Source organism: Aphis gossypii, chromosome 3 (assembly GCF_020184175.1).
Source record: "Aphis gossypii isolate Hap1 chromosome 3, ASM2018417v2, whole genome shotgun sequence".
NCBI lineage: Eukaryota > Metazoa > Arthropoda > Insecta > Hemiptera > Aphididae > Aphis > Aphis gossypii.
The window spans coordinates 37,584,943-37,612,404 of NC_065532.1; the positions used below are offsets into that span (position 1 = coordinate 37,584,943).

At 26.0% G+C, this 27,462-nt stretch overlaps 2 protein-coding genes and 1 long non-coding RNA gene across 3 annotated transcripts; 1 reads left to right on the forward strand and 2 right to left on the reverse strand.

The window, feature by feature from the left end:
- Positions 1 to 5,934: 5,934 nt before the first annotated feature.
- Positions 5,935 to 11,668, reverse strand: LOC114127610 (inner nuclear membrane protein Man1). Its single transcript, XM_027991900.2, has 11 exons — positions 11,266 to 11,668; positions 10,876 to 11,120; positions 10,618 to 10,812; positions 9,469 to 9,544; positions 9,259 to 9,410; positions 7,787 to 8,170; positions 7,490 to 7,687; positions 7,292 to 7,427; positions 6,917 to 7,027; positions 6,649 to 6,830; positions 5,935 to 6,548 (listed from the first exon to the last, which is right to left on the reverse strand). The coding sequence occupies exons 2-11, from the start codon at positions 11,111 to 11,113 to the stop codon at positions 6,430 to 6,432; spliced, it is 1,791 nt and encodes a 596-aa protein (XP_027847701.2). The 5' UTR covers positions 11,114 to 11,120; positions 11,266 to 11,668; the 3' UTR covers positions 5,935 to 6,429.
- A 2,211-nt stretch (positions 11,669 to 13,879) lies between these two features.
- LOC126550923 (uncharacterized) lies at positions 13,880 to 18,502 on the reverse strand. Its single transcript, XM_050203478.1, has 8 exons — positions 18,234 to 18,502; positions 17,613 to 18,104; positions 17,322 to 17,519; positions 17,111 to 17,189; positions 16,883 to 17,034; positions 15,246 to 15,629; positions 14,402 to 14,599; positions 13,880 to 14,329 (listed from the first exon to the last, which is right to left on the reverse strand). Exons 2-8 carry the CDS (start codon positions 18,097 to 18,099, stop codon positions 14,193 to 14,195), a joined length of 1,635 nt encoding a protein of 544 aa, XP_050059435.1. The 5' UTR covers positions 18,100 to 18,104; positions 18,234 to 18,502; the 3' UTR covers positions 13,880 to 14,192.
- Positions 18,503 to 18,681: 179 nt separating this feature from the next.
- On the forward strand, positions 18,682 to 25,717 carry LOC126550924 (uncharacterized). Its single transcript, XR_007604961.1, has 3 exons — positions 18,682 to 18,891; positions 21,904 to 21,950; positions 25,237 to 25,717. It is a non-coding gene; the product is annotated as an uncharacterized LOC126550924 (long non-coding RNA).
- The last annotated feature ends 1,745 nt before the right edge of the window (positions 25,718 to 27,462 follow it).

Here is a 27,462-nt window from a genome sequence, read left to right on the forward strand (position 1 = left end):
ATAGTTTAACTATAATGTATGTGTGTATAAAATAAGTATAATCATAATTTTAGTACCTAGGTAGCCATTTGCAGTAGCTTATGGTGCAGATTTTCATTTTTATTTTTATTTTAAGATGTATACAGAGACTAAATAGCTATGGATTGGTTTTCTTGTCAGTTTTTCAATTGTATTTTATTTTGATTATAATGATTTAAAATATATAAATTTAAATTTAGTTATCAGTAGATTTTCAGCAGTTTTTGTTTATAAGTAAGTAGTTCTATTATACCTATATATTATGTGTATTTTATACACCCGTGCCCAGTATATTTTAATGCAAGTAAAATTTAAATACCTAGGTACTCAACAAGTTAAGATTATGTGGCCAGTACTCTTATTTTATTTATTTATATTTAATAAGTATCAATATTTTACCATTAGTCATTCAGTAAATAGTAAGTATAGTGAATAGCAGTGCAAAATTATTCATTTTTCTATCATACAATAAGTACAATTTAAATTTAAGTATATTATTGTGTAATTTCTAATACTAAAATATTATTTATGTTAAATAAAAATATTTGAGTTTATTACACAACATATCAGAATTGTTTAATATAGGCTGAATACCCGATGTTATTATAATATCAGTGATTCTTAAACTGTGTTCCTAATACTTAACTCCGGGGTTTCGTGGAGATCATTTAAGGGTTCCGCGTGTAATTAATATTGTTGTTTATCATCATGTTTTATGTACCCCGCTTTTTTGAAGACACTTTTCAGAAGAGTTCTGCATAAAAAATATTATTGTTTTGTGTTCCGTGATCTCAAAAATTTAAGAAACACTGTTATATGTTGTAATAGGTACACGACGGATTCAATGTTGTAGTATCAAATATGGTATGATAATATTATACTAGGAATTATATTATTTATTATACTCAATTTTACAATTATAGTTAAATTATAATGGATTTGATATCAAACGGTCAATACCATCAATTATCAATATATTCTCCATTAATTATCTCTGGATATAGAATTCATGTAGGTATATGATGCTATGTCTTAAGTACATATATAATATCTATAGGCCGTACTGCTGTAGTTTAATACTATTTAATTTGTCCCTACTTATATTATAATATCGAATACTGTTCTACAGTGTTCACTACAGCTACAGCACGTCGGGACTATAATATGTAAACATATTTAAAAATAGTAGCATTACATACAAAAATGTATTTTCCGATAATAATATATTGGAGTGAAATTAAATAAAGGAACCAAACTGCAGTGACACAATTTTAAACCAGTAGAATAAATTGTAGATATCTTTTATTATTTAAGTTGAAAAAAAAATGTTAAGGTTTGTTATCGAAGACTGAAAAATTACAAAAATATAGGTAGAATTTATATTTAATTTTTTTCTAGTAAGTTATAAATGATTTTTATTTTGAGTCACAGTAAATAATTTTATAGTTAATATAATATTAGCATTTAGTTAAGCATATATCAAGTCAAACTGGGTTATATAAGTGTTTAAAAAGAGGATTCTTTTAGGTATATAAAATTGTATTTAATATGGCCTATATACATACTAGGTAGGTACCTGTATATAGTGTATATTATATAATAGTATAGTAATACTAATAATAGTATTATACATGTAACAAATTGTTCTGTAGTTATAATAATTAAGATTTTTAATACCAACACATAAATGATTTAAAAATTTAATACAGAAAGTTAGGAATCTTAATTGATTTTTTTAAACATTCCATTATTAGTTAAATTAGAATTTTTTAAATTGAATGAAATTTTCAAAAAATGTTCACTAAGTTTAAACTATATTATATAGGACTGATTTTTTTTAACTATTTTAGTTACAAAATTATTCAATATGTGACTTCCAGAGAATTGTCGTTTAAATTTCAAGTAAATTAAGGATTATTGGTTAAACAATGGTCGTAATATTTTATTATCAAATTTTGCTGTTTTTACTATTTTATTATTGGTTGTCCGGCTTCCATTACCCGTCAGTCTAGAATCTTATACCTAATACGTTGATTATTTAAGCACTTGAGCTTGAAGTGTACAGCCCTGCCCTTGGCCTTCCGGATTCTAAAAGAATATTTATATTATATTCTATATGTAAGCCCTAAAGTACTATACAAGTTTTTATTTCAAAACTAAAATCTATTATTACTATGCTAACTAATTAGTTAGGAAAAAATGTATATGAATTTGACAAAAATATTTATATAGATAGTTAATGTAGCTGTATAGTCACTTGATTTATACTATAAAATATAAATATTATCATTAAAAATGTATTATAAATTAAAATACTCGTATTATTTAATAGGTATAACAAATATCACTTTAAATTATTATACTAATAAAGTAATAAAAGAACAGAATTAGAATTTTACAATAATAGTTAATTATTCATAAATACGTATAGTGAATGTATGTGACTATTATATGAATGAATGTTTCTTTATTTTTTTGAATATATATGCTTGTGTTAATCTATCATACAATTTTGTGCAAATATTTTGATTTCGGTGACATTAATTTATTTATCCTTGTTGACCAAATAACACGCATTATTCACGAGGGGAAGAACACGACCACACCCAATGAAATATTTTTCAAAATTATCTGATAAATAATTATATGTTAAAACATAAGTTAGTACATATTATAATTAAATAGTTAAGTTAAGTACATGAGCACATAGCTACATAATTTATATTACTTATTTTTTCTATTATATTTTTAATTTTAGTACAATTTAATTTTAAACTTATATATCAATATACTTATTGTAGTTATAGATTTCTTTACACATAACAATTAACAATTAAATATCAAGTAGGTACTTAATATTATTGTTGCATATTACCATATTATATAAGGATTCGTTCAAAAATTAAATAGTTGATCAGCATCTGTTCCCATGTTTTATCGAAGGTACAATAAAAATAGCACATCATATACATTTAATGACTTAATGTTACACAAATTATTGAAAACTCGTAAAACGATTCTAATATAATATATATAGAGGGGATTATTTATTTATTTTTTTATTAGCTTCTAGTAATAACTATTACAGCTCAACAATTATACAACAATAGTATTTATGCAATCTTCTATAAAATAAATAGAGATTATTTTTAGTTGATGAAGTGTTTACTTTAAAAAGTTAGGTATTTTGTTATTATATGTTAAATAAAATATACAGTTAAATAATCGTCGATATTTGCTATACGTATAGGGAGGTAGTGATAAAAAAAAAAATTATGTAATAGCGGCGATGTATTAGAAAAAGTAAAAATAAAAATTAGAAAACTATATTAATTATCCACTTATAGACAATGTTTAAAGTAAAAATTAATTCAACCTATAACTAGGTATAATATCAATATAAGTATTATATATTTATATCATATCATAAAATATAGGGTTATTCAAATAAATAACAATAATTCGTTCAATTCCAAATGCGTTTATGCTTATATTATATACATTTTTAGTTTTTATGTTTTTAGTGTCATCACTGTCATACACGATTCACGATTCATTAAATAAAATAATTGTATTACAAATTTATTTATAAAGGTTTAAGGTACCTACCTACTTACCTATAAATTGTCCATGTTGTTTCTTTTATTCCTTGATCATACGAACAGTATCTTATGAATTCAAATTTATTTTATGCATATCTTTAGTAATTGACTCCACTTATTTTATTCTCTGTAGTTGATAATAGTGGCACATACACAATATCTTTAAAATTTCGCCAAAAGAAATAGTCAAATGGCGTAAGATAATTGAATGGGTAACTTAGAAAAACCAAGTATAATAAGAATAACTCTGTATTATAGGTACTTACTAGTTTTGTGGTAGTTATAGTAAGTAGTAAAGGCTGAAAGTCTATTTTTTGTACACATTTATTCGTGTAATACAGCAAAGCGGTACCCGCCACTTGTCCTTTTTTTTATTTGATAATTGAACTCTGATAAGCAGTTATTTTTTTGTCCTACCCTTATGCGTCTCTATTTATTAAATATTTAAAGAAATTCCCTTTAAAAGTGTGGATCAAAGGATATTACCTAACCCAGGTAATGTGTTGAATTCAATAAACTAAACACTAAAACTCCTAACGTATATTACAGCGACTTATTCAATTGGTAATAAAATCATTGAAATCCATCTGACACCTACACTGCACAGCAAACCGTTACACCTACATACTTTACCACTTTATCAAATTGTAGCTATTCTTATTACCGGGTACTTAAATGTAATCATTACATTAAAAATAATAAGTTATATTTATTAAAAACATAAATTATTACTCTTCTGATCGTCGATTTATAAGTTATATATAAACATGTTTTATGTACAAAATGATCAGAGTGAGTGCAATTTATTCGAACACCAGATACCTATTCAGATATCTATATATATAAATAGATAAGGTAGATAAGTACATACTTCATAAATTCTGACCAGAGCGATGAATATATTGATTTTACTACAGAATTATTCTGTGATTTAACTGTGTGTTTTTTGTAGGTATGTTTTTATAATTTATCATTTAAAAATGTGCAATACATACCTAGATATTATAGAACTTATTACACTTATTTTGATGATTTTTTAAAGAATTTTCAAATTTTTGGAATACTTAAGAGGACGCTTACTTGTATGCATGTGTTGGTACTTGGTTTTTAAGTGAGTAATGAGCATTTTTAATTTACGATATATTACATACGCCTAACTTGCTACTTAGAAGACGGAGACAACATAATATGTGGATATGATACTATGGCGTCCTCTTAAATAAGTTGTATTATACTGTTGATGACGAGATGTAGGTACTTACGACTACCAAGACACTTTGTACAGATTACTTCGTGTCTTTTTTTTTATATCTTTTTATCATATTTTATAGAGTTGGTATTTAGAGTAATACATTTTTAAAGTATTTTTTACTATCAATAATATCATTGTTATAACTGATCAGTGATCCCCTATTTTGAGGGAATAATATTACTACCCACTACCTATCTTTAATAATTTTTGGTATTTTTCAAATATTTCAATATTTGTATACATCCTAACTATAAAATCCTCATAATATTAATATATCACTATAGAAAAGATATTATCTATACTATAATAATTATTATCAATGGTCAATGCCAAAAATTTAAACAATTGGGATGATTTAAAACAACAATAATTTGAAATGTACTTATAAACTTCTTTTAATAACTTAGCATGTATTCACTACCCATGCTCTACCAAATAGCTCAGCTACTTACAAATGTAGTTTCTTGGCTGTGCAGTATGTTCAAATAAATAAATTATTACTAAAAAAAAGAATGTTACAACTTACAAAACATGTTTAATAATTTTATAGTACACATTTAATTATACCTATATTGCTTTAATATATTTAGTACTTTAGTATAAGAATTGTAGCAAAAAAAAAAAAAATCTAATTTGAGTTAATTCTTTTACCATTGAAACAATAGCATATGGGGATAGATAACAATATAATACAACACTCAGAACCACAGGGGAATAAGTCTAAAGGATAAGAACATTTTTTGATATAATTATTAGTAATGCACTAAAAAATGCCATAATGCCAAAATAGAAATAAAAAATAAATAATAATATATTTAAAACGTATTCTGATTATTCTCTTTAAAGTATAATAAATTACTTACTCATGTGGCTGTATTTATAATACTACAATGTACTTAAGGGCAATAATTATTACAATAATTAATGATAATCAAATTTTTAATTTCATAAACTGAAGATTATGACTGTTCATTGAATATCAAACCAACTGTAGTTATTTATTTAAATATATTTAAATGGTATGCAATGTAATAAGGCGACAAAGGTAATTATATTAGGAAATCGAGTGTTGCCAATTATTTTTTATTTACTTAAATATAATATATATTTATGGCAATTTTAATGTCAAAACAAATATATTTATTTACTAAAATGTCAGAAATTTTTGGTTAACCAATTAAATTGGGTTAGCATATATAACAATAGCAAATAATATTTAAATGTACAACATACTTTTGTGTAGTATTAATATATTACATGGAAAATGTTAAATTCATCTATAAGTTTACAAAAATATATTCAATAACTTAGGATGGCTTTTTAAAGCATAAGATTAAAAAATAAGAAATAGTAGAAAAAAAAAAACAATATTACTTCGCAACGAGTTATAAGGTTTTGTTACTTATAGAAATAATAATAGTAGAAAAACAAAACAAAGTACTAGCAGTAATGTAAAAACATTTACCTATTATATTAATAATTATTAAAACGTTAGGCGTTTTTAAAATTAAACAACAATGTTAGTGATATAAAATTATTTCAATATAACAATGTAATTTATTGTAACGAACGTTTTTCATTATTAGACGGCATAAGAGGAATTGTTGTACTAACAGCGTCTGGAAATCTTTGATGATAACGCTCCAAACGTAAAAATTTTACAGTTACCAATTTTCCTGAAATAATTAAAACCCATAAGGTTATAGAATTAAAACATTTATATGCTTAATAATAGTCTTGTCAAATTATATAATTATACTAAAATATATAACATACCATCATACCAAAACCCATGTAACTGTCTATAAGCTTTTCCTGCTTCAGCAGGAGAAGCACATTTGACATAAACACATCCTTCATGACTACTGCGATCAACTGAAAGATGTAAAACTTGTACAGACTCACACTTTTCTAGAATAGCATCTTTAACACGTGTTTCACAATCAACTCCTAACATACTGTGAATAAATAAACAAAATATTCATTATTAATGTTATTTATCATATAGGTATATATTATTTTTTTGTACAAACAGTCTACTTACGAATCTGGTCCAAACATATGACGGATTTTTAAACAAGAAGTAGGACTCGGTTGAGGAGAGTTCATACTACCTTCATTAGTTTCAAACGCTTGACCTTGCCAAACTTTTTTCCTAAAATAATATATTTAAAATAAATCAATGAAAATATAAAAATGTTGGTGTTTATTTGTTAATTAATAATAATAATAATAAATAATAAAGAAATAATATCTCTATATAGAAGATTAATTTTAGAAAGAAAAAAATATAGAAATTATTGAATTGAAGACAATTAAAACTGTAAACCAATTTTTGATCATTGATCACAATAAGCAAATGCTAAGTATTATATTATCTTTACTAAGTAATTTAATTATATTAATTACTATAACTCACGCTGTGACAGGGGACACAGGTTGAACCCATCTCAATACTTGAAAGTCTTCACCATCAATTTGTTGAATCTCAGATCTCACTCTTGATTCTGATTCAGTGAAATATTGTTCAACTTCAGCCCAAATTTTTGATTTTTCTGGAATAAAATGATATTATAGAAGAAAAGGTAATATTTTTTATAATAAAATGTTTTTATACTTTGTCTCTCATTAGGTGGAATTAATTGATCACGTATATGTATGATAGGTAAATAACTTTCATTAGGTCGATATTGAGCTTGTTGTTTCAGTAAATCAATTATGTTTTCAACTAATCGATTAACTTCTTGTTTATGCTTTTCACTTTTGGTTGTCATGTAGCATATTCCGAAATAAAGGCTGATGAGAGACAATGATACTAAAAATAAAAGGTTAAACATAATATTAAAATATAACTAGAATTAAAGTTTTTATTTAAGTTTATATAAAGTAGTAAAAATATTTTATATTTAATTACCTATTCCCAGCCACAAAATTAAATAGAACATGTTGGTAAAAATTTTTTTAACTGCGCATAGAACTGGTAAATTTGGTTGTACATTGATATTAAATGAAGTGTCAAATCCAATGGGTGATTCAGAATAGGTTTTTGCAATACTTTTAAATAATTCAACTAATTCTTCAACTTCCCTAGATGGTAAATTTTCATGGGTTGAAATATATTCAAATATAGTTTGAGCATCCACAGTTGGTTCTATATCTGACTTTTCACATTGGTTTTTGATATATTTATCTTGAACTTGGGATACCAAAGAACTATATAAATTTTGTACTCTTTTTTGTTCTGTATCACAGTCAACTCCTTGTAGACTTTTTTTGGCACATAAAGAGTTCAAAATGCCTGCAATTTAATATTAGTTAATAATTATAGTATATTTTGATATTATTAACGAGGGATACAATATATTGTCAGTAAAAAAATATATTCTAAATAATGTACATCGGCTTTCATCCAACAATGTCAATACTACTAAATCATAGCAGGGTTTAAGTATTAGAATTGTGACACCAGCTATAGTCTAGTGAATAATTAAGCATTCATGATATCAAATATAAGTAAAGTATAGTATAGTGTAGTATATATTTTTATAATCAATGCTACTAGTATGCAAAATACATTAAGTGACACCAGTTTCAATAATTTTATGACTATAAATCGGCAATTAATTTTATATGATTAAATATACGGCACAGATTTATGATTTGGTTAAGCAATGAAATCTTATAACAATTTAATTTTTATGAGAAATATTTCAAATTTGTAATTTAAGAACTCTAGGATATTACAAATAAGCATATAGAACTCATATAGAAACAGGTGGATAAATGATACCCACTCTACTGTACAGTAGACTTTGAGTTGATTACTGCAATGGATAATTCTGATTGGAGAGAAATAATGATAACGTGAATACTAGGTGAAATTTAAAGTTTCTATGATATTCATTTAAGATTAAAATAAAATAGAAAAATTAATTTCGTTGAATACTGGATTAGTATAATAATTTCTGTTTTTCCTCAGTTTTTTTTATTTTTCATAATTTTATACTTTTAACTTTCCAAGATAACACATAGATCCAATTTTCGACCAGACATCATTACCAAAGATGAAAATTAAAGCACTATAATGCGAAAAAAAATCCTAACATGCATTATTATAAAATCAATACATTGTATTGCTCACACAGAATCTAAAAAAAGGGCATATTTAATTAATCAGTAATCAGAGTTAAGTTTAGTGATAATGACTATAGAGAAATTTGAGCAAGAATTCTGGTAACTTGTAGTTTGTTTGATTGTAATTAGCTTTTTTATGGTATATTAAAATATTAAGTTTAATTTATAGTAAACAATTAAAAGTAAATTGATGATGATATTATAATTATAAATACAACTTATATTTATTTTATTTATAAAATAATTAATTACCTGGAGATAATACAACTGTACTTGATTGTATTGAAGTGAAATATAATCCAAAAATTACTACAAAAAATCCAATAAAAAGCAGTATTATATACTGAGTGTTTCTTGTATAGCTATTTCCCAGATTCCTTTGTTGTGTTGGTTGAATGTATCTCCTATATATATAAAATAGAATTTATATTTATTTTTTTAATAAAATATTATTCAACAAACCTTGAATTTTGAGAATAAATTGATGAAACAGGAGATGGAAAATCAAACTGTGAAGTATTCGACACATCAGTTTTATCTATATATTAAAAATTAACATAATACAATAAATTAATCCACTATTTAAAATATTCACCATTTAACTATTGTATTTTAAATATGGTTTAAAAGATGTTACATTTTTGCAGGTTGTAATTTAATTATTAACTTTAAGAAAGCAAATTTGAATTCAGTATTTAGGAAAAAACTGGTCTGATAGACTATCTGCAATGACAAAGTTAATTTATTAAGACTAAGACTTGGACTTATCACATTTACATGTTTTTATAAAAATAGTCCAAAATATTATTATCTAAGATATGAATATGAGTATAAATATATTTTTATCTGTAACAATGCTAAAAATATCAAAACCATTTATACTGTTTTATTATTTTTTCAAAAATGTTCATTAATCAAACAAATTTATTTTTAAATAATTTTGTTACTTAACAATTTATAGTTTTATTTGTTGCTATTTACACATTATAGAATTTATTTGGGTAATTGTCTCGCCTAAATAACTCTAATAAATATTTATCAATTATATAAAGGTAAAGCTATTAGTAAATATTCATCTAGAGATAATGATAACTTTTGATTCTCACTTGCAGCTGATCCCATCAATGTTAGTCTCATATATTGTGTTAATATATTCCATTTTTCGAGAGAATATAGTTGGATACAAACCATAACGAGTATTAAAGATAATGTGATAATATTCTGGTTTTTTTAAGTTCTTTAATGTCGGTCTAAGTTTATGAAATTTTTAGATTTTGTGAACAGTTCTTTTTTTATATTTTTAGGATTCAGTTTTAATTCATTTTTGTAATGTCATTAGAATTTTTTTATAAAATATATAAGTTCAAACGAATTGTTCCTTAATATTATTAATAATGGATTTAGTTTTTCGAACAACTTATTAATTTTTTTGATTTTGGTTTAGGTTAATTTTTAAGTTTTTGGTGTCAAAAAATGAAAACACCTGTTTTCCAGCAGCATTAAAAATCAATATCATTTTTAATGCATAAATTGAACAATATTTGTAGGTATAAAATATAAATTGATTAGACTTTATGAACAATTTAATTAATTAGAATCTTATTGGCTTACTTTGGGATTGATTCATCATTTTTTCTTTCCATCTTTGAATAGCTTGATCGGCATAAGGAGTCTCAGTGACAGGATTTGAACGTGGACTTCGAAAAATAGGTTCTCTTGGTGTTATATTGACACTAGAGTCATAAAGTCTTGGTTGTTTTTTTTCAGTCTGTATTTCAGGTAGTTTGTTAGGAAACTTTTTGGTTTCTGCAAAATATTAAAATATTCTAAGTTTTGAATAAAACAAACACAGCCATATTAGCTACAGACCTGTAAACAAATAAGAGTTTTGTTCCTCGTCTTCACTTGCAGAATTATTCCAGTTTGATACATTTATCAAGGATATATCATTTGATTTGGGGGATTCAATTTGGCTCGAATGATGGCTTTCGAGATCTGCAAGTTTTTTCAACAACAATCTTCTGGTCGAATTTGTGACCGGAGGAACGACAGTGTTGAAGGTCAACAGACGTCGCCGCAGTTCTTGGTCAGAGATACTCTCACCCATTGCACGACTGAAAATCAAAAACCGACCATCATTATTGTTAAACGAACATTTATATGTTTGGTAATAATATTGTGTTATACTACGTGTGCGGTAAAAATCAAACACGGGGTAGGCCGAATTCTTTAGATTTTCAACCCAATTGTTATACTCACGTCTGGGTTGCTTTTATGGGAGAAAAAGAGCCACAACAACGAAAACTGTCTTGTCGTCGGCAGCAGCAGTACCGACGTCGTTTGTTCAGTCAGAGGCGGTGATTCAAAATCTTCAACGTTATTGGGGCGACCATAACAGCCGGATGATACGAGCGTTTGAACCCTGCCTTTTGATTCGAAATCGGCAGTACGGTGCGCGACGATGAGTTAGAAAATTGGCCGTTTTTATAAGATTATTTATCCGCAGAATAATATTATTCTGTGTTTTAACCTACAATGAGATAAATGATAATAGTGTATATTATGTTTTATTGGACACGAAAATTCCGTTATTTTAATCAGCTCGCTGCGAGCGTAACCTTGGTGCTTGCGCCGCCGATACCGGAATACCGGATACACAACATCATTACGACCACGACCGTATGGTATGTATATATATAATAATACATTATTATACACACAATACAATGGTACAATATTAAACATTGTGTGCCCGGTGCCGTGCGCTTACTTTTCGCAGTGTTGCAAGCGCGGATCCCGTGTCGGCGGCCAACCAGTGTAGCCATGGCCCCGGTCACACCATCCCCCGCCAAAAAATGAGTTAAAAAATCGCCTGGACGCGGTAAACGGTGTTCCCGTCAAGTTTTAATATCCTAACCTGAAATACGAGATGGTAACCAGCGTTGCCAACAATACAAAATTAGTAGTGATTTGGATTTTGGACTGGACTGATTGTATATTTGTATAATTGTATGTGACCACGACAAACAGCAACTTGAATTATATAGCTAATTATAATTATCATCAAAAATCAAAATGAATTATGTATTTGGCGTTAAAATTGAAATAATGATGAAATAAAAACGTGTGGGCACCGCTCTGCTGTGTAAATTAAATTTTTATTGGTATTAAATTCGAATTCAATGATATATTATTATATACGAAAAACGGTTCTGAGCGGTGATACCCGAGTGGTATGTCAGCCCCTATCGTTAAGGATATTAATTGATATATTTTCTGAACAGAGTACAGGAGTTCAAGTACCTGGAGACACTTTTAACTCGGAATAACGAAATACAAAAAGAGTAAAAACAAGAATACTTTAAGGCAATATAATATGCTATTTGGACCGAACAAGATGTTGAAATTAAGAATGTTGTCTAAGAGTCTAAAGGTGCAACTATATAGAATTTTTATTCGGTCAGTGATGAATGATGATGTATGAAAGCAAAACTTGGACAATTCATAACTCATAAGATACATCCAAATATCTCTTAGTATTTGAACCGGAAATTTCTGTGGTAGATTTCTGGTTTTTCACTGGTTCTTGCATTGTACTTAGATAGTTAGATTAGCTGCCTTCATGAGCGCTCATTGGGTTGGGGAAGATAGACCATTTACCAATTCACGGGCAAAAAATATTATGAACTCGTAGTTTAAAAAAATATATAAGCAAAACAAAATGATCACAAACGTGTTCAATAGCCTGATTTTCATTAAATGAGATTTTTTTTTTTACTAAATAAATGAGTTCAATATCAATCACATAATGATATTTCAGCATAAAATAGCATTTTAATAACAAAACTTGTCTATGGAGCATATTTTAATTTATCAATTTTTTTTCTTTTTTAAATGCATAACTCAATTCCATTGCTATAATTTATTATTATATTGGTAATTTGTGTCTTAATACTAATTCATAAGTGTTTATTGTATGTTTATAATATAAATTTATAATTTTATATTAAAAAAAAAAAAAATGTTTATATTACATAGGCTGATCATGTACATAAAAGTATTAAGTTGTATTTTAAATTTACATTTACAAATGTGTAAAATGTAAATATTAAATAGCTGTTTGAAATAATCATTCATTGATAAGTTGATTAAAAATAACGTTTTACAATGATATTGGATGCTAGAGAACACAATTATTTTATATAATTAATCATCGATGTTTACATTTTAAAAATGCATGTAAGTCACAAATGTGTTTATTAAATTATTTTTCAAAATGAATTATTACTTAAGTATGTGCATTTCAAAGAATCTATTGAGTTTACATCATTATAATAATGAAAACTCATAAAATTCTTTATTTCTAAAACTAAAAATATAATTTACTTTCACTAATCTTTATATACACCATACACAGTGCCAAATTTAGAACAAGTGCCACCCTAGGCCCTTTGAAATATGGCGCCCCTATCCCAAGAAAAAAAATGTAGTAAATATATATATGATTTGTTTTTCCATTTCTTAAAAAATTTGCCACCCTAGGTATAAATACAGTCCTGACTATACAACAATATTTTTTTCTTAAGTTATTTATTTTTAAATAATAACTGTTATTCTTGTGAATTCATAAAATTAAACATAATAGATAAATTTGTCAATAGATGAACCAAGATCAAGAACTAATAGTAGTTGTATTTATATTCAAGTCAATTGTTCTCTGTCTTAGATATCAATGTAAAGGTGTTGGACACAGTTATTAATGTTATTATTTTTTGCTTAGATGATAATCTAAATTGCCAAAATAGCAATATATATGTATTTATAGATTAAGAATATTAAGATTAATCTTAGGGTTAAAGTAGAGTAAATGAACTTTGTTTTAATTTTTCTGTTTATTATATTCCAAATATATGATGTTACAGAAAATATAATTATGTTGTTTTATTTTTGTTTTGAACAAAAATATGAGTGTTATTAATTACTATTGAAGTAATACATTGTTGTTATAAATAAATAATACAAAAATACAAAGTACTTATAATTAAACATTTGTTCGTATAATAAAACTATTTTATATTTGATTGCTTGAACAATAAGTACAAACCAAATGATTTATAAAAATAATGAGATATGCTAATTGTCACTCAATTTATGTCATTAAGTTGTATTATGTAACATAACTCATACTACACACCAGGTGACATAGGCTGAACCCATCTCCATACTTCGAAGTCTTCACCATCAATTTCTTGGACTTCGGATCGTACACTAGATTCTGATTCAGTAAAGTATTGAACTACTTCAGCCCAAATTTTAGATTTTGCTAAAAAATAAAATATTCATTAAAAAAAAATTGATAAATTTAAAAATAAAAAAAAGGCTTATCTTATCTTACCTTGTCTTTCATTGAATGGAATCAAATGATCACGTATATGAATAATAGGTAGATAACTTTCATTTGGTTTATTTTGTGCTTGTTCTTTTAGTAACTCAATTGTATTTTCAACTAATTGGTTAATTTCTTGTTTATAGTTTTCACTTTTTGTTGAGATGTAGCATATAACAAAATAAAGACCAACAATTGACAGAGCCACTGAAAATAAATAAATATATATTAAAACAGTGTTCAAAATTATTTTAATTTTATTTTAAATTAGTTCATATAAAATAGATTAATAAACTAAGCTCTTACAACAAATAAAATATATTCAATTTTAATAGAACAATGTATACATAAGAAAAACTCTAATTGCAAAAAATTGAAATTTTTATTTGGGGGTTTTGTAACAGTAAAAAGTTTGGATATCACTAATATTGTTTTATTTAATTATTACAATGAAACAAGAAATAGAAATAACATAATATATTCCATATCTAAATTATTTCATAATAGGAGAATAATATTTTTAGTGTAATAGTTAACAATTTAATAGATACTTATGTTGTGTACTGTAATAATAAAAATTATCTAGCTGTCAAATGTAGAACATTTTTAGGAAAAAATAATCTAGTATACATATATATGCATAAAAAACTTCAAATGCAATTAAAATATCAAGTTTTAGATTGCAAATAATTTTTCAGAAAGTGTTTGAGTTGAATATAAATACAAATATTTTTTAAAAAATGATGAAGTTACAATTTTATTAATTAAGCAAAAAACTATAAAATTCCATAGTGACATTCATAGAAAACAAAATATTGAAGAGCTTTAAATACTACACATTGAGTATACATACCTATTCCAAGCCATGTAGCTAGATAGAACATATTAGAAAAAATATGTTTTACTGCACAGAGAATTGGCAAATTTGGTTGTACATTGATGTTAAATGAAGTGTCAAATCCAATTGGTGAATCAGAATATGTTTTTGCAATGCTTTTAAAAAGTTCAACCAATTCTTCAATTTCCCTGGATGGTAGGTTTTCATGTGTTGAAATATATTCAAATACAGTTTGTGGATTAACTATAGGCTCAATATCAGATTTGTCACATTGGTTCTTTACATATCTATCTTGTACTTGTGATACTAATGAGTTATACAAACGCTGTACTTTTTCTTGTTCTGTATCACAATCAAGTCCTTGGAGACCTTTTTTTGCACATAATGAGCTTAAAATACCTTAAAATAAATTATTCAATGTATAAAATAATATTCTAAACCATGTATTATAATAACACTTAAATCTTATTAAAATAATATTATTAATATTGGAAATAAAAAGTTTGATCTAACATAGGTTTAACTTAACTTATTTTTAATATTTTTATTAATGTTACATTTGACAATAGTTTGCTGCAATGTTTTTTTATTTGTTATGAGGCTGTTTATGGCATTACTAATATTCTAACCTTTTTTTTTTAAAAAAAAAAAATGTAATACGATAGTTGGCATACTTTATTTTACTTAAACCAAGATAAACAGTTATTATATACATTTTATTGAAAAAATGTTAACACTTCAGTAAGGTAAACACTCAACAACCAGTTTGAAACATAGTATTTTGTAACAGAAATACCACAAAAAAGGGAAGCATTTTACTACATAAGTTTATTAGGTAAAAAAAATTCAGTTACAAGTAAATGATACAATTATCAATTAGCCATAAACAGTAACTTAAGTTGTCATGTGGAAACAAGAAAATAATGAACATATTTGTTGTTATTTATCATCAAAAAGCTGGAAAAATAATTTTAAGATACATTTGGTCAGTCAATTAAGTACATACTTCATTACTTTATCATTTATGAAAACAATATGGTTTTTTTAGTGGAAATATTTAGTTAAATATAAAATTTTAACATAAATTATTGAAGTTTAATTTGGAATAATTAGTAGTCTCGAAACAATTAAGACACTGTATTCAAAATTGGGATGTATGGCAACCAGTTTTTGTGTATAATAAATGGATAATATAATGAGGATGTGGATGTTTTGTCTCGGACTTACAAACACATAACAAAGCAAATTGTAAGTTGTGAATAATCTATTATACTCTTTTACGTTTAATATTCCAATGAAGTAATCCAATGAATCTCTTAGGTCTTTTAAAAATTAAAATTTTAAAGCAAGTTACGGACATTTGTTGCTATGTTATGTGCTTGAAGGTCGGAGACAACACATGCTGATGTAGCATCTTCTTAATGATGTATAATTTACTTTTCAAAGCCTGGAGTATAAAATGATTATTTTGTGCAACTCACTCCTGATTAGAGTTATAGTTAGAAAAAATATATTTAAATTATAAATTGTTTTATAATAAACTAAAAGCTGAGTTTAAAATTCAGCTTTTAGTAATGCAAAAGAAAAAAGTATAAGAAACAAGAAAAATAAATTATAGTATAAAATAATATGTTTAATGTATTTCTCATTACTTGTTGGTAAAACAGTTGTATTTGGTTGTATTGAAATAAAGTATAATCCAAAAACTACTGCAAAAAATCCAACAACTAGGAGGATGATATTTTGTGTGTTTTTTGTATAATTTATAAAACTCTTTTGCTGTGTAGACTGAACAAAGTTTTTCCTATAATAAATTAATATTATTATTATATACATAGATATATTAATATTTTATTTTGATAGAAAATGGATTAGCAAACCTTAAATTTTTTGGAGTGACTTTTGAAATAGGTGATGGTGAATTAAACAATGAAGTTGTTTTTGGTACATTATCTTTATCTGCAAAATACCAAAATAGTTAAAGTACTATTAATTATGTATCTAATATTTTATTTTAATACATAATTGATGTATCATCACTAAAATAAGGAAATAGGTTATGCTATATTTAAAAATTAGGTAAGTACTTGCCCCGTGATTGGCTCATCATTTTTTCTTTCCACCTTTGTATTGCCTGATCAGCATGTGATGGAGTTTTGGAAACAGAACCTACCCGTAGTTTCTGATTAACTTCTTCTGTTGGTGTTTTAATTATATTGGAGTCAAAAAGTTTAGATGTTATTTTTTCTGATTGTATTTCACGTTTTTTTACAGGAGAATTTTTTGTTTCTGTTGAATTATTTTTGAATTAAAATGTGTAGAATAAGTAGTTAATTAAATCTTAAAATTATTAAAATATTAAAAATTAAGTTAATAATTTACCTGGTGACACATATGAGTTTTGATAGTCATGTGAATTTTTCCAGTTGGATACATTCATCAAAGATGTTTCATTTGATTTAGGAGAAGAACTAGCTATATATGGATTAGCAGGAAGTATGGACTGTCCAAGGGTGCCCGCATCAACTTCAGAATCTGAGGTATCAAATAGATCTGGAGCTCGATACTGTCGCCGTTGACGAACACTTTTCCTGGGACTACTTGTGCTATCAAATGTCTTATGCTGAGAATGTTTTCCATCCACAGAAGATGATATCATTATAGATTCATTGGTACTATTAGCTAAACCTCTTAACTTTGGTGGTGGCATAATATTAGAAGCATCTATTGTATTACTTGATTGTTTACTCTCTAGACTTGCAAGTTTTTTCAATAACAAGTTCCTGGTAGTACTAGTCACTGGAGGGACTACTGCATTGAACACCAACAAACGGCGACGTAACTCTTGGTCTGATATGATTTCACCCATAGTGTCTGTTAATAAAATTGACTTAAAAGTAATAAATAATGCATGGTAATAAAAAAAGTTTTAAAATGTAATCAGTTGAACATTACAAGATAAACTGAGTGGTATTTGTGTTAACAGTAAGCAAACATACTTACCAAACGAACGGTATTGAAAGAGCAAATATATACACTACGTATCTATTCAATTATTGAATATTAATAACGAGTGATCTGCACAAACATTGGAAAATTTTGATTTGATAGTTGATGAAACTTGTTTTGAGTCTTCAATTACAATTCACAACTACTGTTATAGTGTGTAGTTGCTATTGAGTATTGGCAAAACAAATAATAAATTATCAACTTCACACAATCAGTGAAGTTAAAATGTATTCAAGAAGTCATGAGCTCAAGAGACAAGAACAGTGAATACAAGATTTGAACTATTTGAAGATAGTTAAAAGAGAAGTTAATATTGTTAATAAATTAATGTCTAAAGACGAACCAGTAACCTGTAACCGCAACGTGATTCCGTTATTCAAATCAGCATCATTGTTGATCAGTGTCGCCAATCTCATATAATTTTTCAGTGGCAACTACAGGTATATATAAATAGGTATTTACTATTTAGTATTTTTGATTTTTAATTTTTATACATTTGTATTTGTATTGTGTGTCGTGTGATGGTTTAGTAGTAACTCGTTCTCATCTCGATTCTCGTTATAATTTTATAATAATAAATAAAAACATATTATGTACCTACAAGTACAAGTACAAGTTCAGAGAAGTCTACCATAATAGAGTAACTAAGTAGGTAAGTAACAAAATGGTACATTTTATGCTACGAATGCTAAGGCAAAGTTAGTTTTGTTATTTTATTTAGCTTATAAATTTGTATTTTGAGTTTTTTTTTGTTTTGAAGACGTATTTCTTATATATTATACTTTTTTCATAGGTATATATTTCAATGAATTAATAATTATATCAATATTTTATTTCATTTGATAAACAACCAAAACTGTTAAATTTAAATTTATTTAAATTTTTATTACAATATGGTTATTGACCTATCACCTAATGCAATGTTTTCTTAGAAGCGCTTGAAGATTCCCGATAAATTTCCTTTATTAATTTTGTTTATAAATATAGATTATTGCACAAAATATGATCCATAGTCGACACATAACGGCCGTTTTTGTGATTTTTTATAAACCACCATAAATCATCTACAACTATTTTAAATAATAATCAAAAATTGGTTTGATAGTTAATAGATACTATACGTCTTATAGTCTTATACAATATTTATATATATATGTATAAATAGTATATGTCTACAATTATATAAGTGTATCGGTTAAGATAAAGAAATTAATATTGAACTTGATTATTTTTTCTTATACCTAGACAACTTTTTTTTTACAGTTTAACAAATACTTATTTTTTTTTTTATTGAATTTCATTATAGTAATAAATTACGATGTGTTTTGTAAGGCTTTCTATCCAGCCTTCAGCATATTATCCACAATCCACATCGTTTTTGTATAATATGATTATGTGAGTAGGTATATAAAATATATACTTACTACTATTATTATATACTTTACATTTTCTAAGTTATATTCATTGACCTTCATTACAATCTAATTTTAATTTTGCATACTTTGAGGATTTTTATAAATCATATTTAACTATCAATTTCGAAAAATGTATCATTAATTAATAGATGATAATGTGTATAATCATATTTAGGGCTGGGATTTCGATGCACTTTGCATTTTTTCTGAAGCTTTCTGTACAATACTCGTTTTGTTACAAATATGTTGTAGGTATTTTTAAATTAGAATAAGAAATTGTATTTTGCATTTTTTGACAACTTTTGATTATAAAGTTATTTTTCTCATCTTTAGGGTATTTTAGGGGTTTTAAAGTCATTTTTGGTGTGTTTTTGAATTTAAAATTCAAATTCAAAATTGTATTATAGATTTATAATATAAAATATTTATATGGTAACAGTAGATGAAAACCCAAATGATCTATTTCTTATTTACAGTTCTTATATATTAAATTGATATTATATAAATTATATATAGGTATATTCTTAACCAGCTTAGCGAAAAACGTTTTACCATACAATTTCTATTTGAAAACCTAAAGCACGCTCTCGTGATTCAGTATAACAATGAACATAATTTTTTTTTAATTTATATATATGCAGTAAAATAAAATACTTATGTTCATGTTATGTATTTTTTTTAAATTTTAAGCTATTTTAAAGACATTTTTTGAATTTTTTTAGTCATTTTTGCATTTTTTTTAAGAGTATTTTTCGCGATTTTTAAAGACATTAAAATCCCAGCCCTAATTATAATTCATAATGGACAATGGTATACATTCTACTGTATTTTTAATGTCGGGGGTGTTAATAATGTAATCGATAGGTATAGGGATATAGGGATATACAGGAATGGTTTAAATCAAATCTGATTATTCGCAAGCACACATTTAATTTGTCTGTTTAATAATAATAATATTTATAAATAAAAAAATAATAAAAATGATTAAAAATGAGTTCTTCTATAAAAAATCCCCTACATTCGTAAACATATTATATGACTTTAATGTTAACATGTTCATTGAACCGATTCCATTTATATGTCATTTAAGTAAAATAAATTTTCAACATGGTGACATTGTGTGTATAGCCGCTTAATAGTATCTATTATTTTAAACGTGTCTTGAGTAAAGATAATTTTCTATATAAAATTAAATTAAAAGCCTCACACTTTTCTGATTTTATAAACATTTTGAGCCAATCATAATAATTAATTTAAAACATTTGAATAATACAATATATGGTTTTACAAATACCTACGGCGAAATTTCATTACAATATACCTATTTATATAGTTTCACTAGTAAAATTAAATATCTATACAATTTGACCGAGGTTGATTAATTATGTTAGTAACTACCCAGAGGCGAGGCTTGTAATATTATTCTAGATACAATATTGATGGAGACGTATTTTTTAATTTTAACATGAAATTATAATTTATAACTCATAAAATATAATTTATTGTGGTATTTGGGCGAATATACTACGTGCATTATACTCATACTTTTTTTTTATTATTTAATTGCAGTGCTATTAGATTGTATAGGTATTCATTTATAAAAGAAAATGTATATTATACTAAGCTGATTTAGTATGTGGATGAATTCAATGTATTAAAAATGCATTAAAATAATGCTTAAGAAATATTATTCACACATACTGTACATTCGTATTATAGTATTATATAATCATTATTTTTAGTATTATTTATCTATGTTTTAATTAGAACATAGGAATACTTAATTAAATAGTTTATTCATTATAATCATTTTAATCATATTCAAATAATTAGACTTAAAATCACACCTAATAATACAAAAAATACTAATTCAAAAACAATACTTGAAAAATATTGTTTTTCTTATACTAATACACATATTTTAACAGAATCAAATTGATAAATTACATTCTTGATTAATAGAAAAAATATAAGTCAATTGATAAAAACAGTTGCTACATTAGAGTGGATGTTATTTACCATTTTAATGAAACGTTTATATATATACATATATTATATTATCTTAATAAAAAATATGTTTAACTTAGCTATACTTACTTTACTTATCTAACTTAGCTCGTATTTATCATTAGACTTTATTACAGAGTATAATATACTTATTTGAGTAGTTTAAAATAATTATTTATGTATTCGTTTTAATAGCTTATAAAGTTACACCTTTAATATTGGGATTTTGGATTTAATTTTAGGATTTCATGGCTGCAGTTGACTGACAATACGCTCGTATACATATCAGGTATTCATCGCTGATACTACCGTATGAGTAAAAATATTAAATAGGAATGGTATACGTAATTGTACATAATATTACGTAGGTATTAATTATTGGTAATACAGTATATAATATATATATTATATTATATACGAGTTTTGCTAAAAAATTTAAAATAACATATATTTTTAAAACTTAGTTTCCTTCAAAATATTTATTGTTTGATGTTATGCACATTTCCTGACATCTATCCTACCACTTTTTGAGGTAATTCTGGACACTTTAAACTTTAACAAGTCTCTCAACGGCTCGATGTGATTCACCGTACCTATTTGTTTTTATTACTTTAATGTTATCAAAACGTTGTCCTATGATGTAAATTTTAATATTTAGAAATTAAAAGATTTACGTGTGACTAGGTTATAGATGACTAAGCAGAAGTCAGGGTTATTTTTTGTTTGTTCTTTCAAACTTTGTTAAAGTTTAAGTCGATGAGTATTTTAATCTCAAGACAGCAATTTTAGAACCATTTTTATACAGACTTCGTATGCATAATCCACAAATCTTTTATAGCTTGGGATGATTCATAAGAAATGTTACACTCAGTACTCACCAAATAGAATGTTCACTATTATTGACATTTACCTATCTGATCGGGTATTCTTTTGAACATTGACATATTTTCATAATTTATTGAGTTGTTTTACGATCCTTTGTAAAACTTTTGTGTCTACTCAATGCTTTATCTGAGAATGATGTTTAATTATTATAAAATGTCTGTTACTATAATTTCGCAAGTTTAACATAAAATATAATGCAAACACGTTGCTTTGGTTTATTTTACATTTTTACTTGACAAAAATAACAGACACAACCAAAGTTTACGACCTTCGCGGATTTTTAGTCACTTAATAAAAAATAATATTTATTAATTTACTATCATAGCTTTAATATAACTTAATTGGAAGTTATTTTTGTTTTATTTAATGTATGTATTTTCCTGGAACGTTTATTATGTTTATTTTTAACACCGATATAATTTTAGTCCTGGTATTTTTTTTATATCATCTTGTGTAGACGACTACAATTTACTATTACACAGCACATAATTAAAAAATCCAAGTACCTACCTATTGAAAATGCATTTTAATAATGCCCACAATAATTATATTCATGAGATATTTTTCACGAGCAATATATTATTTATTGGTACATAACTTTTTTCTGATATTGTTTTAGTGTGGGTGGTTTTAAGTTATTAATATATTATTCATTATTATTACTTTGGCCGGTATACATTTGTATCATATATATATATATATATATATATCATTTGTATATATATGTATCGCGTATGAGGCTAATATAATACAAAAAAACATATTCTATTTTATATATTGTCACATCGACTAACTTAACTTAAGAGGACGCCATACTCGCATATGTTGTCATCAAAGTTAAAGCCTTAAAGGTAAGAACACTATACCTTAGTAGTTAGTGATTAAGTGTTGACGTTTTTTCGGAGTTTTAATTTTTGAGCTATAGATAAGAGCATTTTAAATTAGTAGTATTATAGGTACATTCATATCTTGCTTAAAAGAAAAATATAAAAAAAAATTCAACTTAATGATTAATAATTTTTTAACTTTTTTAATTTTTATAATAGGTAATTTCACTCTAATATTAGGAGGGCAACTCATAGGCTTTTATTAATATTTTAATTTTTAAGTGAGTTATAGTTATGTAAAATATTAAAACTTTAAAATGCTCGTAACTCACCTAAAAATTAAAATATCAACAAAAGTCTACGAGATGCTCTAGATAATATATTATTACCTTTAAGTTTGATAATAGGTAAATTGACTTATATTAAAGCTAACAGCATAATGCAGCACATGCGGGTGTGGCGTCCTCCTTAAGTTAACAACATATGAGTTTAGGTGAATACAAATTTGCAATGTTGTATGTATATAAGACGGAGACAATGTGTGAGGGTATAACAGCTTGAAAAAGGTGAAAAGAGCATGATTTCCTTCACCCTAAAATTTGTATATTTTGTATACCTATACATATATAACGACATAACCACCCGCATCACCATTCACCAGCTAGTAGACATCCTAGCTAGTAGAACTTTTTTGGCTGTATGCGGGTAAACGTATAACTGTACGGTCGAATCTCATCATCGTGCAACATCCACGCGAACGATATACCTTTTATGGATAACCACGGTGTGTTACCGTTGCTAGCAGGTACAGTGCCCGGTTATCCTACAATTGACAGTCGCATTCTATCACAGGAGCGTCGCGCAAAACGACGCCAAGTTTTCGAAGGACAGGTTTGTTATGTGTTTCTACGACAAACACACGTATGTGAAGTAATGGCAAACACATCGTGTAGGTGCATGGCCAGTAGTACCACGGACTCGTCCAGTTTCTATAATGGCTCAGAAATTAGAGTATGCTGGTCGAGATTCGGGAGAGAAGTGAATGTAAAATCATCGCGCAGGGATTAACATTATATGAAAAAAATCGATTCGTTGAAGACAGATTTATTTTTTGGTATTATTGACTTTTTTTAAGTTAGAACTTAGTTATAATTTATAAAGAAGTTAAATTTAATTTCATATTTTATTGAAGTCTATGTATATTCTCTAATTTATCCATTAAACCTCATCTATATAAATATGACTGGATAAGAAATACATTTATAAATTATACTAATCGTACGTATCTAGTCTACTTGATTTTGTTTACAGCAATCCCCATAAGCCTTTAGTTCCATATTTATAAACCTATTTTTTTATTTAAAATGAAATCATTATTTTTAAATGTTAAAATATTTTCTTTCCCTAACATATGCGTACTAGTAATTTATAATTACGATGTAGAAATGAATTGTGGAGAGGATTTTAAACGTATGATTGTGAAAAAATAAATGTTAATTTAATTTAAAATAAATAGGAAAAGTTTGTTGGCGAAAACATTAAAAATTGAATAACTGCCAAATGTCAAGCTTACGGTCCATAAAAAATGTTTATTGTAAATTTATGCTACATAAGATTTGTTTTATAATATCATTTATTTTGATAAAACGATTTATTCGATATTATGTTCCTAAACATATTATTTATTGCGTCTAATAGGTACTTATTTTATTATTATTATTACTAACATTGAAAATGCGTACTATAATATAAGTATATAGCCTACATTGCTTATACTTGTATATATAGACTGATTAATAACCCTTTTAATCGTACCTGAATATTTTATATAGTCCTAAATTTTTGTATTATTATTTATAATAGCAATATGTGCTCTAAATTTTGTTTCCTGTTCGTTCGATTGACGATGGTTGCATTGTTCCGTTGTCGAAGGCCATGATCTGGACCCGTTCAGCTGCAGCCCGGATAATATGGTGAACAACCGGTCGACGACTAAACGACACGTAGTTGACAACGATTCCGGTGCCGGACAGCGCGATTTGATAATTTTGGTTTTCAGAACCATCAAGCGTAATGCGTGCTTGGCTGGAACTGATACGAGGAATTACGCAAAAGCCGAGTGGACGGAAAACCGTGGACTACTGGTCACGGGAAGCTTGTTATTGGTGGACGAGTGAAGCAAAATACCTACACGTCAGTTGACATGATGATGGATCTTCATCACACACACTTCATACACACGCACAGGTAAAAATGTATTTGGTGTAATCATGAATATTTTGTTAGTGATGCGAACTCGGCATTTACCAAGTCGTGATTTTACTACGTACGGTGCCAATGATTTACCGACGACTATTATCTTGAATACAAATTTAAATTAAAAGTTTCATTAATGTTGTCAAAAATAATTATGTAAGGTTATTTATAAACGAATTAATATTAATATTTTATAGTTTTTAAGATATAATACATATCGATATGATATAATATATATTTTAAAGGTAGTATATATATATATTTTAAAGAGTGTTATAACTTATGAGTATCTAATGACAAGAAGAAACACTAAAATAAGAAAAGGAAGATCAACTTCGGTTTAATTATATTTTACACAACATTAGGTTTGTAATGATAACATTTTAATTTTAATACAAACAGCGCATAAACCAGGTAACTTAATGTTAATTGCATTTTCGATAACAAAAGAGTTTTAGTTTTAATCGTTTAATTGATATAATATCTTCAAGAAATAATTTTTTACAAAATTTCCAAAGTTAATATAAGTAACACAGGAAAACTGGCGTAAAATCAATACTTATATAATCTTCGAAAGAATAAAATATATTGATACCAATTCATACACGACTGAAAAAAGATAATCAATCAGTACACAGAAAACTCAACCAAAATATTCTAGATAGGCACATTAATCAACATTTTAATAACTCCAAAAAAAGTTCAGGTTATTTTTCATATACTTAATTAAGCGTTTAATGCCAAATCTGAAGTTGGAGCTAATAATTTCAGATAGTGAAATTGTTGGAAATAGTATATAAGTAAATTTACTAAATTTAAGCTAAGGTTCTAGGATGTACGAACTAAACTATATAGGTACATCTGATCATGTTGTATTTCGGACTCCTTAATACACGGCGTCCCGGGTATTCCGTTTCTTAAAACTGAGATCTTGTAATTTACTAAAGCCTTTATTGTTCTTAAGTGATTGTTGTTTTCGTGTTTGAAGTTATCAAGATCATAAATCGCAATATAGCATACACATTAGTACATAGCACTCTATTTAATAAATAATACAATATTTTTTATGTATAATATTAGTTATATTTTTAAGAAGTATCCATCCTCCAGCTATTACTTCTCAAAGTCAAAAAGTTATTTGGACTGGTTGTAAAAATAAATAGGCTCTTAGATTACACTTATCGCCTTTGTAGTATACCTTGAATATGTTTACTTCAAAAATATTTTATATTAGTATGGAACATTTTAATTTTTGGACATGAGTTAGCTAAACGAATCTGTTTTAATAGTAAATTATAATATACATTTTTAATTATAAATAATACTTAATAGTAATTAATTATTATTTATTATATTAGGTACAATTGTACAAGGTACATTTATATTATGTGTATGTAATTAAAATATTTTATTTTTAAAAAAGCTTTCGTGACATTATTATTACTTACTAGGTTAGATTATTTTTATATTTTTAAATTAAAATACGTTCTTTAAGAATAATTTTTATGATATTAAATGGTTCCGAATTGACAATTGAAAATTTGTATACAGATATATTTGTTCTTACCTATCTTAAAATTAATCAAGATAAATTATAGTTTGGTAATATAAAATTTATAATTATATGTTCGTAATACATATTATACTACTATATATTTATATAGAGTATAATATGTATATTATATTGCATATTCAAAAGTATATTTATTGATTTAAAATGAGAGTGTATATTATTATATTATATTGGTTTCGTAATGATGTGTTTTTTTCGAAGAATAATTTTTGGGGCTGTAAAAGTGCTTTAAAAGTTTTATATAGCTACTCTATTGATTG